At 42.1% G+C, this 15,745-nt stretch overlaps 1 protein-coding gene across 1 annotated transcript in view; it reads right to left on the reverse strand.

The window, feature by feature from the left end:
• The window catches only part of LOC102045269 (collagen alpha-1(XXII) chain-like), a 99,983-nt gene that overhangs the window by 33,035 nt on the left and 51,203 nt on the right, over positions 1–15,745 (reverse strand). The window contains exons 22-26 of the mRNA XM_031064351.1: positions 14,535–14,639; positions 14,036–14,080; positions 11,728–11,805; positions 8,903–8,938; positions 7,504–7,557 (exon numbers count right to left, since the gene is read on the reverse strand). Coding sequence (XP_030920211.1) covers positions 7,504–7,557; positions 8,903–8,938; positions 11,728–11,805; positions 14,036–14,080; positions 14,535–14,639 — 318 coding nt within the window. The remainder of the gene's footprint in view (positions 1–7,503; positions 7,558–8,902; positions 8,939–11,727; positions 11,806–14,035; positions 14,081–14,534; positions 14,640–15,745) is intronic.

Below are 15,745 nucleotides of genomic sequence, written 5' to 3' on the forward strand. Positions count from 1 at the left end.
CCATTTTCTGCTGAATTCCTGTATCCACCTGGTCCATCAACCTGTGTCATCACTCAAGCAAGTGCATGTTCTGTTCATACTGAGCACCTTAAAGAGCATACAGAATTTACCACATACAAAAGCTGTCCTACCTGATCATTTTTTTTCTAAAGGCACAGTTTCTGCTGACCATCTAAAAATATCTTATTTGTGTTCAGCTTTGTTGATTCTGTTGAAGTCCCACATGGGGTTTTCTCTTGGATGGTTCCAGATTTGCCACCCAGGATGTTCATAGAGTCATAGAAGGGTTTGGGTTGGAAGGGACCTTCAAGAACATCTCGTTCCAACCCCCTGCCATGGGCAGGGACACCTTCTTCTCCATCTTTCTTCAAGGCTCCCTTCAGGTACTGGATGACCACAAATAGGTCACCCTGAAGCCTTCACTTTTCCGGTGAAAAAATTCTCTCAACCCAATTCTCTCCCACTCCCAATTCTCTCCACCTTTCCTTGTAAGAGAGTTGCTCTATCCCTTCAGTCGCCTTGGTGGCCTCCTCAGGACTCTCTCTAACAGTTCCATGTCCTTCCTGTGCTGTGGGACCCCAGAGCTGGACACAGCATTGCAGGTGGGGTCTCACCAGAGTGGAGTAGAGAGGCACAATCCCCTCCATTGACCTCTTGGCCATGCTGGTTTTGATACAGCCCAGGACTTGACTGGCTTTTTGGGCTGCATCAACATCTGGATGCTGATCAAGGTACAAGTAGTAGCTTTCAATCAGTCTAGGCTCAGCAAGAGCTACTCTTTGAGACTGTCTAGTATTTCCATATGGGAAGTTCCTTTAAAATTTGGTCAAATGCTTAGCCAGGAAGGGGTGTTTTTTTCTGCCACCTTGTCTCAGGTTATTCCATTTTGCCAATCAGTTCATTGCATTATTTACACAGATGGGGACATGGGGATTAATGACTGAAGAGCACTGTATGTCATGATACACCACAACTGTAGCTATAGGGAAAACTTGAATTTCATCCTTGAGTCTCACTTAGTACTTAAATCCTGTATGTCTTGCTAGAAGAGAGAAATAATGGGAAAATATATTGATTATCTTTTTCTATGTCCACATTAAATGCTTCTGGATGAGCAAAAACCCTTCAATTACCTTGACATTCTAAGAGACAAAAATTAAACACACACTGAAATGGACCTAAAGTGGAGCTGAAGTAGTACTGAACTTCATGGATGAAATCTTGTTTCCTGAGGAACTAAACCTTCTGCAGGTAAGAACAAAGAGAAGACACTATCTGAAGAAGATGTTTAGCTCACATTTCTCCCCAGAAGTCCTTCTAGGAAATTGAGTAAATATAAATAATCATTTTAGTAATTTATAGCCTTCCTTCTTCCCCAGAATTTCAAGGTAAATCCAGAGAACTGTGCATGGTTCCCAAAGTCCCTTCCCTTTCACAGATGCTGTCAGGTCATGCTTTTGGCATCCTCTCCACTGTGCTCTCAGCCACTTCTGCAAATGGGAAGAGGGATGGCTAAATAACAATTACACAGATCCTATATTCCCAGACCTACTTTGTTCAGGAAGACTCACACAGAACTTGCTCTAAAAAGTGTGATGCAAAGCAAAAACTTGAGCCATGAGAATAATCCTGGATCAGAAAGCAAGACAGAAAAGACAGTTCAGAAATGTCTTTCATGCTGACTAGTAGCACAGCTATAAATATGTGCCATAGGGCTCACTGACAGCCTTCTGCTTTGGGATCTGAAATATGAACATGGCACTAGCAGCGTAATCTGAGTATTTAAAGATCTCTTAAAAAAAGAATATAGGAAAAGACTTCTTAGTTATGTGAAAAGACATGCAAGGAGAGAGTGAATAAAATGGAAATCCTTGGAAAGGATTAAGCACAGCTATCATGTCCACATGGTATCAGAGTGCCTTGAGACAAAAAGGGATGAACCCATTTTCTTGCATGCTGTAGGATGTGGAGCTGGTGATATCTCCAAAAGGGTGGAAATGAGACAGGAAAAGAGATTAAGCTCTGTGCCATGGCTGACAAACCTGAAAAAAACCCTGAATCCCCAGAAAAGTTCCCCAGAAAAATTGAAAGGCACAAGATTGCAAACAGAGAATGTCCATTGAAGAATTCTTTTGTGAGCCAAACTGAACAAACCAGATATAGATGATGGCACTTCAGCATGGTGCATTATCAGAGAACGGGCCAATGGAAGCAGAGTCAAAAGTAGAGGAAATCTTGCTGGTCTGTAGAGGTCTGGAGTTAGAAAAGGCTGACAAAAACAGACAAGCTGCAAATATAGAATTACAGAATATCCTGGGTTGTAAGCGACCCACAAAAAATCAAGTCCAGCTCCTGATCTTGCACAGGACAATCACAAGAATCACATCAGGTGCCCGAGAGCATTGTCCAAATGCTCTTTGAACTCTGTCAGTCTTGGTGCTGTGACCACTTGCCTGGGGATCCTGTTTCTGTGTCTGGCCACTATCTGGATGAAGAACCTTTTCCTAATATCCAACCTAAACCTCCCTTGATGCAGTTTCACATTGCTCAGAGCAGAATGAAAATGTTAGAATGAAGACATGAAAGTTAAAACTGCATCTGACAAGCTAATAGGGGAGGGAACTGGAAAAGAGAAAGCCAAAAAAATCATCGAAAAGGAAATGAGTCTGACCAAAAAACTGCATGGCACAGAAAATAAATGCTGCTAACGGGATGTGGGAAAATGCACAGACCCAAATAACAACCAGTGCTGGAAAACTCAAAAAGTTTGAACACTTTCAGGAGATTGCAGCCAAGAGTGGCTGGCACAAAGCAGAACATCCAATGAGTAGTACAGCACACCAGTACAGGGAAAAGATGTCAGCCACGAGGAGGTGTGATGCACAGTATACAGAGCATCAGTCTGAAAAATCTAACACACAGGAATGGTCTTTAAATGGTAACTGATGGAAACTGTGCTGCTGATAATGCTAAAAACAATATTTAGCTTAGTTGGTCGGCAAATGGTGCGAATTATGCCAAAGTTGTGGGTTTGATCCCCTCAGGGCCCATTCACTTCAGACTTGGACTCGATGAGCCTTGTGGGTCCCTTCCAATTCAGAATATTCTGTGATTCTGAAATAAATGCTGGTGCAGTTAATAGGCAAAATCCTATGGTGGGGAAAATGATGCTCAGGTTAGTGGTGCATGTGAAAATACTTAAAGAAAGTCTGTAAGGAAACATAAGTGTATAGGGGAAGTGTGTCAGTCACACAGGCATATGGTGGGATAGTTCTATTACAAGACTGAAAATTAAACTTGAAATGCAGTATCTTAAATCAGTTATATGTCACAGCAATAAAGAGACAATAGGTGGGTTAATAAGTGTACCCTGGTTTGGAGTGTAAGTACCCTAAAACAAACACAAAGGCTCCTTGGAACTGTCCTTATAACCGGTTGGGAAAATCATCCTCAAACCAGCAAATTCTGCTTTTCAAATCCATTGGCAGTAATTTATGCATCCACAAAGGTTTTACAATAATGAAAGCGAATGCAGGGGGAAGATGAACTTCTCAGTAATGCTGGAACTTAGTTATTATAAATAATTAACCTAATTAAAAAGTGATTAATTCAGTGTTTATGTTAATTCAAATTATCATAATCAAAATACAGAAGGATCCTATTAAACAGGTGCCCTCACTGTTAGTAGGAGGATAAGAGAATATCTTATTCAGATTGTTTCCTAATCTAAGGACACTAAATAGGTGTGTTGAACAGAAACATTTTATCTCCCAGCAGACAGGCAGGGGAGAAGAGATGATTCCCAAAACATGAAGTGTAAGAGTGGCTGGCCAGAGAGTGTCTGCTCCTTTAGGGGTATCTGGTCAAGAAAATTTTTTAATTCAAGAAAGGAAGAGAAGGAGAAAGTCATAAATTAGAATGTCAAGGACACAAACCTGACCAACAAAAAAGGATGGCAGTGATGGGAAGCAAACCTGGACATTCACACTAATTGATCAAGGCATGTGGAAATATGAGGAGGCTTATTGCAGCAAGGTTACCTCATCCAGGACCTTGTCAATTGGGAAATTAAGGGAAAAGGAGGAAATCAGAAACTAAATTTTCCAAGACACGCAGACCTGAGAAGCGGATCTTGTCACTGGCAGTAACTGATGGGCCATCAAAAACCACAGACTGCACTTGCTGGGAGAGCAATCTGGACCTTGCAGGTGATCGGATGGTAAACGGGGGGACATGAACTGGGAGGGCTGAGGGACTGATAGAGCTGGGGAGATGCATGAGGGGCTGTGCAGGGGCAGAGAGAGGAACAACCAAATAGGGGGTAGACACACAAGGGTATAAAAGGGGCTGGTAAATCAGAGCTGGCTGAGCATTTGTTTGGCCGAGCCCTGCACCTGCCCACCGTGGTTTGTCCTATCATTTTACATCTTCTAATAAACCTTTTCATAGAATCATGGGATGGCTTGGGTTGGAAGGAACGTGAAATCCCATCTCATTCCAAGCCCCTGCCATGGGCAGGACGCTTTCCACTGGACCAGGTTGCTCCAAGCCCCATCCAATGTGGCCTTGAGCACTTCCAGAGATGGGGCAGCCACAGCTTCTCTGGGCATTCTGCTCCAGTGCTTCACTACATGCACAGTTAAGAATTTCCTCCATATATCTAATTTAACCAGGACCTGCTCTGCAGCAGCTGGAGGAGACAGCACTGCATATAACATCACTGAACACGGAGAAAGACTTTTTTATAATTCTCAGACTAGGAGATTGGCCAACTTCACTAACAGAAGGTACTTAAGGCTACACTATTTTAATGCTTGATACAGGAATACTGACAGATTAAAATGTGATTTGGATTTTTTTTCCAAAAGCAAGAGAAAGTAATTTTTTTTAAGTGACTGAGGTCCTTAAAGTAGGCACAATGTGTAGTAGTTCTGTTATGGAAAAAATTAGTCATATTATTAGGGGAAAAAGACCTAAAAAAACCACACTTTTCAGGCTTTAAGAATTGGAGCTTTGGTTAATCAGAAAAAAAAAGCAAATTTAAAGACAAGAAAATTGTATATACGGAAGAAGACAACATGTCCCAGCTTTGTCACAGAAAAAGATAATTCATAGGGATTTATGGACATAATGAACTCTAGAGGACAAACAAATATCAAGGCTTTTTCTAAGAGGAACAGAACAAGGCCAAAGCAGCACGATTGTACTGTAAACCTTAGCAAGTGTTTTCAAAACCTTAATTTTAATAGAAAAAGTCACTGTCCTGAGAACTCTTGATATTAGATTGAGTAGCCAACAGATGTTTCAAAAGGTGGCTTTGGGCTATCCCAAAAAAATATGACACATGCTTTTAGGGGACCAGAAAAAATCTAGAAGGTAGTCATACAAAAAAACCCCAATTTATTCACCAGTGGGAGAGAATTCTGGCCAAAGCTATTGCAAAAATAGCATTGACTCTTTCATTTCCCCAAATGCAGTTGTAAATCTGATTTGCTATATCAGAGAATGCAACTGATAGCAGGCACTTCCACAAGCATCTGATGAGTTTGCAACTGGAAAAATAATTCAGAGAGTAACTTGATGTATGTAAATGTGATTTAAAAGAATTTTCCAATTTCAGAAAAAAACAAACATGGAATACATTTGCAAAGGCCACAGCAAAGTACAAGACACTGAGGCAAGTCATTCAGGCAATTGACACTGCATGGCTTGGGAGTTGCACGGCAAATTCATATTAGCAATTCAAATTGGAGCTTTCCTATCCAATGATATCCTGTTTGAACACAGCAGAGTACAAAAATGGACATATTTCAGAGCATACAGGAACACTGCATTGGCACACAAGACTGCAGAAGCAGAACAAAAAGTTCCTTATGCTAGTTAAATAAAGACAGATCAGGGAACTGCAAATGCATGATCTTGTCAAAATAGGTTATCCCTGCTGACACACCAAGCAATGTTGGAATGTGCCCTGTACCTCCAATTATACCTCCTGAAACACAGACAGAATGGTTTAACAAGTGATCAGACAATATAGAAAGTTTCTAAAAGACATATTGACTGCAATTAAAGCAGTGAATGTAATAGAGAATGTGTTTTATAAGCAGCCTGAGGAATGTTTGTGTTTGGATTAATTTTCTGCAGGGAAAAGAAAAATGTAAAGACCGCAGTGCTGCATCTCCAAGAGTTGACCAGCCAGTGCTGCTCTGAGCAGAGCCAGAAAGAGACTCCAAAAGCTGCCTCAGGCACTCTCCTCATACAGTACAGCTCTAACAAACCATCTATACTATCTCCTGTTCAAAACATCTTAATTAAAAATTTCAAACATGTGAGGCAAGGAGATGAGATCTAGGGACAGGCAGCAGGACACAATCAATCCCAAATCTCTGGCTGCCCAGGGACACACAGGACCATTTCCACTATCATGGGCTCAGGAAGAAAACCCTGGCTCAATCCTTTGTCTTGTGACAAAGTATAGAGTCAGAGAATCTTGGAATGGTTTGGGTTGGAAGGGGCCATAAAGATCATCCAATTCCAAACTTGTGCCATAGGCAGGGACACCTTCCACTATCCCAGGCTGCTCAGAGCCCCATCCAGCCTGCCCTGGAACACTTCCAGGGATGGGCCATGCACAACCCCTCTGGGAATAAGTAGGTGGGAAGAAAATGAGACCTTCTTTCCACAGGAAAGGACCCCTTTAGGCTACCTGATGGATGTCAGTAAAGCCACACTAGGGTTGGAAAGTGCTTGCTGTGGAGCTGGTGAGAGCTGGTACCATTTCAGACACGACAGCATCACAGAGCAGTACTGAGGAGAGTTCCAGGAGGTCACCTTCCCCTCTCCACAGTGTTCCTTTAAACCCAAAGACCAAGCCCTTCCAAATCTTCAGAGGCTCCTTCACAGGACTGGTTTCCACATCACAGAGGAAAAAAAAAATCTCCTCTTTCTGATGCAGCACTGAAGTGGAAGCAGGCAGAGAGAGGAGCCAGCTTTCCAGCTGGGAGTCTGCCACGTTCCTCTGCGCTCCTCAGTTCCATGACTCACCACTGAGACAGTGGGAGCACAATGCACCAGGAGGTTAAAATGTCCTCAAAAATGCACAACAGCAGCAGCAAAATGAACTCACAGAGAACTTAACAGCTGTGGCCCTGTTTTAACAGAAAGGGTACTTATCTCAGTGGATTCTAAGAAGTTCCTAGAGAGCCTAACCACCATCCTTTTCCAGTTGAGATCCTTCCCCAGTGTGTGCTGCCAAGTCCCTTCTCCACTGTCATTTTAAAATGCTTCAGTGATGAACCCCACTTTCCTTGAAGCAATCCTCCTTATTCCAACTATTTTCCCCTTTGACATCCTGAGTTGTAAGAGCTCCACTTCTGCAAAACATCTCTTGGACAATCCTAGTAACACTCAGAGACTGCAGTTTATTATCAGCATAAATTTTTAAGGAAATTAGATGCAAGTACTGACCAATTTCTTGAGCACTTACACTTTAATTTTACTTACATCCTGGCCAGGAGGCCCCTGTGGTCCAGGGATCCCAGGCACACCACGGGGACCCTGAGAGGAGAGAACAGACAAACCCAGTAATGTGAGCAGTATTTATGAGGTGCTTCTTAGCTGAAGAGAAGAAATCCTTAACCTAATAGTAATTGGTGGAAAAAATTAACCAGCACCTACACAACTATGAGAGAGTTTAAGAATAAATATAATTACAGCTCACACTGCACTATCCTGGTATCAGTCAATTCTGTGCCTCAAGGGACTTCATGTGCATCACTAAAGTCAATCCTCCCATGCACTGATTGGAGAGAAATAATGACTCTTTACAGGAGATGGGTTTTTGAACAGAGAGAAAATATGACTGAGCACAGGACAGTAGAGGAGAAAAGAAGGTCCATCTCTGTGACCGTCATATTTTCTGAAATATCCCCTTGCCCAGGATTCTTCTCCTGGGAAGCTGAGAAGCCTCAGAGAAAAAGGAAAAACAATAATGATCTCATTTTGCTTCTCCTGTGTTTTGCTGCTTTGGAATGTGGTTTGGAGATTGTTTATCCAACAAACAGCTGGTTGTTTGATTGGTTTCATGTGAATTGTTTTTACTTAATGACCAATCACCATCTGGCTGTGGCGGGACTCTGGAAGAGATCATGAGTTGCTCATTAGTATCTTGTTAAGCCTTCTGTATGTATCCTTTCTCTATTCTTTAGTATAGTTTTAGTATAGCATTATTTAATATAATATAAGTACATACAATTATAAATTAGCCTTCTAAGAACATGGAATCAGATTCATAATTTCCTTCCTGCCACAGGGGACTCTGAAAATAGCACACATCTCCTCAGTTCCAGGCTATCACACTGCTAGGACTGGCTGTTGTGCTGGAAATTCAAGCCAGTGTCTACTGAGACCATGGTACACAGTTTGTGCCACACCAATGGATTGCATCCTTGAAAAACTGAATGTTGAGGGACTAAAGTGTGTGTTTGGTGAATACTGAAATCTGTAAGATTTAAGTAAGAAAAATGTTCTAAAATGGTTTCTTTTAAACCTTTGAGGCCTTGGCTATAAGAAATATGCTTTGAATTATGTGCCTTAAAATAATTTTTTTGAAAGAAGGGTGAAGCAAGTCACTCATTATTTCTCTTTTAGGACTACTGACACGTAAGGAAACATTTCCACCAGGCTAAGGCTCTTGATCAACTCTTTCTCACAACTCAGTATAGCAGACAAGTACCTGGTAATACACAGAAGTTCTGTGGATGAGCCACTCTGTGACCATTCCTTGAGCAAAACCAAAGCAATTACATCTGCCCTCATGAAATGACTGGCAAAAAACATAATTAATTAGTGTGGCTGTCCCCTCCCCAGAGAATTTGGGTATAGCTAGAAAGACATACTGTACCAGTGACCCTTTGTCTCCTGGGGGTCCTGCAGGGCCCTACAAACAGAAAAGACACAGCAATCAAAACACTTTAAATTCTCATTTAGCAGGGTGGGTCCTGCATTAAGGCATTATTCTCTGCTCTGGACTGTGTGCTGCACTCATGAGTGTGGATGGGTATGCACTGTGCCCATGGACAATCCACACTCCTGGCTGGGTCTGGAGACACAGAACCACAGCATCCACACATCCCTTGGGACAACTGAAGACCACTACATTCAGCTACCTCACACACAAGCAAAAACATCCCACAGAAATTCTGTACTCTTTAATTTAGGTCAAAGCAGGGGGAGGGCAGTGAGCTTGTGCATGCTGTTTGTTTGGGGATGCAATTTAATATGTGCAGCTGGGTAGAGGCAGCCCCTGGCAGGTACCCACTTCTATAGGAACACCACAGAAGTGATGCAGTGCCATATCCATCATTGGTGACTCAATCTGGTATTCCAAACACACCCAAAACAAGGCTTGAATAAATTGGCTACCACTATAACTCCTGTCTCCTTCTGCTTTCTGTTTCAGGCACAGCAACTCATTAATCCTCACAGTGTCTCCATGAAAGAAGACACCTTAGTGCACGTTAAAGAAATGGCTTAATGCATAATTTAATTAATGCCCACAAGGCAAGACAGGGCAAAATTGAAATCTTTCTACTTATACTGTGCATCCATGCATTAGGCAGCTTCAGCATAAACATGTGAATTCACCCCAGTTGTCCAAGCTGTCCCCTACTCTGTTGGAAATAACACACGCTGCTAATGTTCAAGTTTATGGCTCAGTGTTATGCAAATTGTAACTCAATACTTCAGCAGATAAGGTAAAAAAATCCTCATCTATATATACTTTTTGTGCAGGGAGCAAAGCCTGAGAGAGGTTAAGGGCAGAGGAGGAAGCAGGGTGAGGATTCCAATTAAAAAGAGTTGTTGGCTCTCAGCTCTGAAGCTGAAGTATTATAAACACAATTTTGTCACATTGCTAAAAAGAGTAGAGGCTGAGGTCTTTAATTCAGCGTGTAATATGCACTGAAGCAACTCCACTGATTTTATTCTGGTGGTTTTTTTTGGTTTTTTGTTTTTTTTTTTACTGTGGGATTCAGTCTTTGTGACAGTCTGCTAGATTCAAGGTTATACAGAGCTAGTTTTTTTTTTTCCAATTCCAGTCTTTGCACTGGAGCTGAGGTTATGATGAATCTGTAGTGGAAAAAACCCCATCATAATAGTGGTTTGGTTGTTTTTTTGGTTTTTTTTTCTTTTTTTTTAAGAATCATTTAATAGAGCAAATTAAATAAATAAAACATATCATTTGAGAACAGTGTGGTGTGTAGGTGGCTACACATCCTGACAGTGGGCAAATAATGAAGACACCGAAAAAAACATTCTGGTGTGAGACAAGAAATGTCTGCATTTGGAGTCAAGTCCTTAGTCATTTGTGTTTATGGAGATGAGGATGCTAAATCCCCAATGAAGAACAACTTTGTCATCCTGTGTACATCAGGATGCAGACAAGAACTCATCTAGCCCTGGACTGAATCTAAAAATCTGTAATTAAAGACTATCCACTAGCTAGTGATTTTCAAACAAGCCAGATACTCATTTGTTACTTTAATTTAATTAATGGCTGAACATTGAGAACTGCAAGACCACCACTGTTCCTTAGATAAATCATAGATAAATCTATAGATCCTTAGATAAATCAAAGGACACCCAGGAAACCTGCAGTGATTGGTAACCCTGTGAGGACCATAAAAGCCATGATAAAATCACAGTGGGAAACAGGACCAACCCTGTCTGTTCTAACTCTGATAGAATTCAGCATGGTAAAAGCAAATATTAAGTGGACATACACCTCAGAAAGCCAGATATTTCAACTCATTACCCAGCAATATGACTTATCCTTTCAAGGCAAGTTCCTGTACTAATTGGGACACTTATATCTAGATAAACAGAGCACTAATAACCAAACATTGATGATTGGTCCAGGATCATGGCATGCATGAGGTATTGCAAAAGAATGCAAGGACTCAGATGTCCTCTTGCAATTACAGCCAGAAATAGCATTTGCTTCCTCCTAAATATATTTCACTAGCAAATTCAGTGCATAGCTGGAGGTCTCTGAGCAGGACTACTGCCAGAGCACTGCCAAATCCCCCTCATTTCTAGAGGAGTTGTACATGACAAGTACTGGAGTGATCAAAGCCCAGCAACAGGAAAATCCAAATTTTCCGAGCAGACTCCCATATACACCATGTGACCAACTGATATTCATGAGGGCAGAGCTGGATAAAGTCAAACCTACCAAATATTTGGGGGAAATTATGGGCAGGAGGCCCCTCTTGGAACACAGCAGCTTAAGCAATCTGATTTTGTATTTTGCTATCGGAGTGTATCTATGTCACTGATGTGGGCATGTGTGCCACACTCATCCCTTCCAACAGGGTTCATACAACAGCAGGGTTGTGTCTGTCCAGGACACCAGAGCTGCTGCCTTGGCACAGATCTCCTCTCACATCCACAGCCAGTGTGCCAGGATGATGCACAGAATTCAGGAGTGACAGTCCTGACAAAATTCAGGAGTGACAGCAATCAATCCCAGAGCACTTTTAGCCCTCATAGCAGACATGTGACACGTGAGCCACAAATGGCAGCCTCTGGACTCTTCTGGAATCTACACCTTCAGAAGGCAAAATGTCCCACAGGCTCTCAGCACAGCTGAGCACAGGCAATGCATTTCCAGGTGCCAATGCCTGATTTTCCACCTCATTACAGGTTGCAGCAGGATCTGCTACTTACAGGGGGTCCAGCCAGGCCAATTCCTGGCACGCCTCTGTCTCCTGGCTGTCCAGGGAGGCCAGGAGCTCCCCTCTCACCCTGAAATAAAGGAAAGAGTTAAAAGCTTTGTGCACTGATGAGAAAATGTGCTGAAATGCAAGCAGGTGGCACACCAGAATGTCACATGAGTACATCTGGTCCTGATCCTGCTCACAGAGGGACAGCATGTGGCAGCATGGGGACATGGCACAGTTACTGTCTCATCATGCCATGAAAGTGTCCTTTTCCACCACAAGGGCCCCAGCCCACCTCTGCAGGCTCAGAGTGTTCACATCACATCACAGAACCGAGGGCAAAGACAATCTTTGCACTTGTCTTCATTTATTTTAGTGCACTGCATCAAATTTTCAGCATTTCATAGAATCACCAAGGTTGGAAGAGACCTTCAAGATCAGCTGGTCCAACCACCAGCCCAGCAGCACCTCAATCACCCAAACCATAACCCCAAGAGCCACATCCAGAACCAGGGATTTCAGCAGGGTAGCAGGCACTTTCCTGGGCTTGGGGAAGCATCAAGCACCATAAATCACTTTTTCTGTGCTTCTGTGGTAGAAGGCTAAGGCACAAAAATTGCTGAACATAGATCATTTATCTGGGGAACACAGGATTAGGGAAGTTTTACTGCATCTTAAAATTCTCCTGTCCTTTACCAACATAGGCCTGCTCCCAGAAGCATATGAAATTATTTCGGTAAAATAGAAGTCAACACTTCAACCACTGTCTCTCAAGCACTTTACTAGAAAAGGAGAGCCTTCTCTTCTAAAAAACAGATTTTCAAAGTAAAACTTGAACAGCACAGAAAACAGCTTGACATTGTTCAATGTACACTGCAGACAGAGGGCTAAGAAAGAATTCAGCTGTAAGACTTTAATTTAACATCTGTTTTCTAGTTATAGGGAGAAATCAATAAGACTTTTATGGGTTGCATTGCAGTTGGGAGATTTGGTCTCACATTGGCAGTAGATTTATAACAACCAATCTTATTTATGCTATTTATTATGACATTATTTCTAGCTATATAGAAGCATGATAGAAAAATTGTTACCTGTGGAGTCTGCCCACTCAAAATTAAATCTGCAATATCTCCTATTTTTCCCCTTTCTTGCTTTCTTCTTAAGCTAATCTTTTACTACAAAGAAATAATACTGCAAGGCCAGTGAGGAAAAATGCATTCTGATTACTTCAAACACTCCATACATCCCTTATCAGTTATTTTACTCAGAAAGATAATTTTAATACAAAAATTTCAATAGTATTTTCCCACATACAATTAAGACTTTTATCATCTTCTGTTGCTGTTGAATAGAATACTTAATGAGATTTCTTTTAGTGTTTTTTTCTGACTTTTATATTAATTCTCAGTCTATTAGTGTGTGTCTGTGTGGGTGTAGGTCTGTGTTCTGAACTGTCAAAGATATCTAGAAAAGACTACAATGCATTTGTTCAAACTGTATCAAAAATAAAAAAAATCACAGCAGTTTGCTTATTTCAAAAATATGGGATGTAGATGGATTGGGTCTCATACTCCTATAATCCTGTTTTTATCATTTACAGAATCTGTTTCAACATCAGATTCTTCTTCCAGTCCACATCAGAAAGTGGTCATTTTGAAGAGGACAATTTCTGAAATGTCTGATTAAATGTTCAAGCACAATCCAGATCCTGCCAAAATCAAAGATTTTTGCTGTTTTATTCCTTTCTCTCTTTTCTGTGTGCTTATAAGGGAATAAACATTACTTTCAGCAGAAGTTAGTGTCATCAACCTCTTCAACTAGCCAGTCTTTCTCTCAATACAGGAGGGGAAACCAGGACTACCTGGTTCTACTGCCAAATAATTAATGTCCTCCTTGAAGAGAGATGATGGGAATGAGGGCTAGGGAAAAGTTCTCTTTGAGGGCTGACAGGTGGTCCTGAGAGCAGGTCATCCCTGAACCATGCAGTGTCTCCCTGGTTGTGTGGATTAAAGGGTCCCAGTCCCAGTTTCTCTGAAAAAATGTTCACCGAGACCTCCATCTGCGCTGAATCTTATAGTGCTGGAAGGTGTTGTTAATGTGGAAAGTGAACACAGCTAATTCATAGCTGAGTATTTACATCCACAGAGATGTTGGAATAATAAAGAAAGGAATCCTCTAGAAGGCTAGAAGTGCATTTTTGAGTCAGAGCTTTGCAAACTCCATTTTCCAGTGGAAAACAGACCATATTTGCACCATGTTCTTTTCTCCAGTTCGAGTGATTAAGATGAGCAGTCCATAATGAAGTCCATCCTCACCTTATGTCCAAAGGGTCCTGGCAAGCCTGGTGGTCCTCTTTCCCCCTAAAGTGACAAAGGCAAACCAAGAAAACAGTCACCATCCAGCCAAACAAGAACCTGGACTTTACTATAGTCAAGGCAGCAATTCTCCCATCACTGCCCTCCTGAGCTCACACTGTCCTGGCAATATTTTACTAACAACACGTAACCAAACTAAACAATATGCTAATTGGGCAAGAATTAAAAGCTTTTAGGGAACTTCCATCAAGCTAATCATTTTTGTACTAGTCACAAGGACAATGGTTACTCCTTGTGGAGGTCTCTGTTTTCAATGTAAACTTCAGAAATAAATCTTCAGTTCTCGCTACCTTTTTTTTTTAGGCACAGGTGAGATCTGGAGCATTTTCCACAGGCAGGCCTTCCATGGATTCAGGTAAATCCATGCTCTCCTGCAGGAGTCATGCTTGCCTGGGTCATATTGCACTAGTGAAGCACAAAGATTGCCAGCAGGACTTACCCTTTCTCCATCTTTACCCTTCCCAGGCAAACCTGGCTCTCCAGGACGCCCTGGCTCACCAGGTGGCCCAGGTAAGCCCACTTTTCCTTCTTTTCCAGGATCACCCTGTAGAAGAGAAGCCATCAGAACTCAAATACTAGACAATTACCACCTCAGATCTTTCATCGGAACTGAAAAACATGGATTTTTTCCTAGCTGTCTCATCTGGATTTCTTTTGGTATCATAGGAAAACCTCATTAATGGGAATTCTTTTCCTTCAGTAATCTCAAGGCAGCTGTAATTTCCATTAAGGAAAGTAAAAGAAGACTTCAAAATGTTTTGGGAAGCAGCTATATGTGGTGGTGTGCCCTTTCCATGGAGCACACCCCAACCTGAACTCATCAAAACTGGTTATCCCTGCTGTGACACTGAGAAATGTTGGAATGAGCCTTGATCCCAACCTGACCTTTGCTTCCCATAACCCTGCCCAAGTGACACCCGGCAGCAGCAGCAGCAGTACTGGATGTCTCTGGTTGTGATGGCTGCTTCTGACTCACAGTGGGTTCTAGGGAGGCAGATAACAACCCTACAGGGGAGGGCTGGTGTCCTGGATTCCCAAGCAAATTGTATTCTATTTGCCATCTGTATGGCAGTTGTCTTCTGTTAAGTGGGCAATTTTCCTTAACTCTTCCACAACTCCTCCCTCTGGGGAGACATCTGCTGATAACAGGCTATTGTCACTGCATGACTGATAAGGACTATGGCATCGCATTGTGAGATGTTCCACCCAGAGGGAGGAGCCAAGCATTCCTACCCGGATATAATCTGGAGATTCTGGAACACCAGCACAGCTTTCTCCACTGGATTTCCCAGAGGAACATCTGCCTCTTCCACTGGATCTTCAGAGGAAGACTACACCCTTCTACAAGATCCCTGCTCCAGCAGAACCACATCATCCACTCCAGGAGGACTGCAGCCACTATTCCAATTGGACTGCTACCAATACATTGACCCACAGGGTGTCAGGTTGTGTTCTGACCCTGTCTGTGTTATTTTCATTTACTGCATTGTTTATTTTATCTTTTTATTTTCTTCCCTAGTAAAGAACTGTTATTCCTGCTCCCATATCTTTTGCCTGAGAGCCCCTTAATTTAAAATTTATAGCAATTTGGAGGGAGGGGGTTTACATTCTCCACTTCAGGGGAGGCTCCTGCCTTCCTTAGCAGACACC

This window comes from Geospiza fortis, unplaced genomic scaffold (assembly GCF_000277835.1).
Source record: "Geospiza fortis unplaced genomic scaffold, GeoFor_1.0 scaffold382, whole genome shotgun sequence".
In the NCBI taxonomy this organism is placed as follows: domain Eukaryota; kingdom Metazoa; phylum Chordata; class Aves; order Passeriformes; family Thraupidae; genus Geospiza; species Geospiza fortis.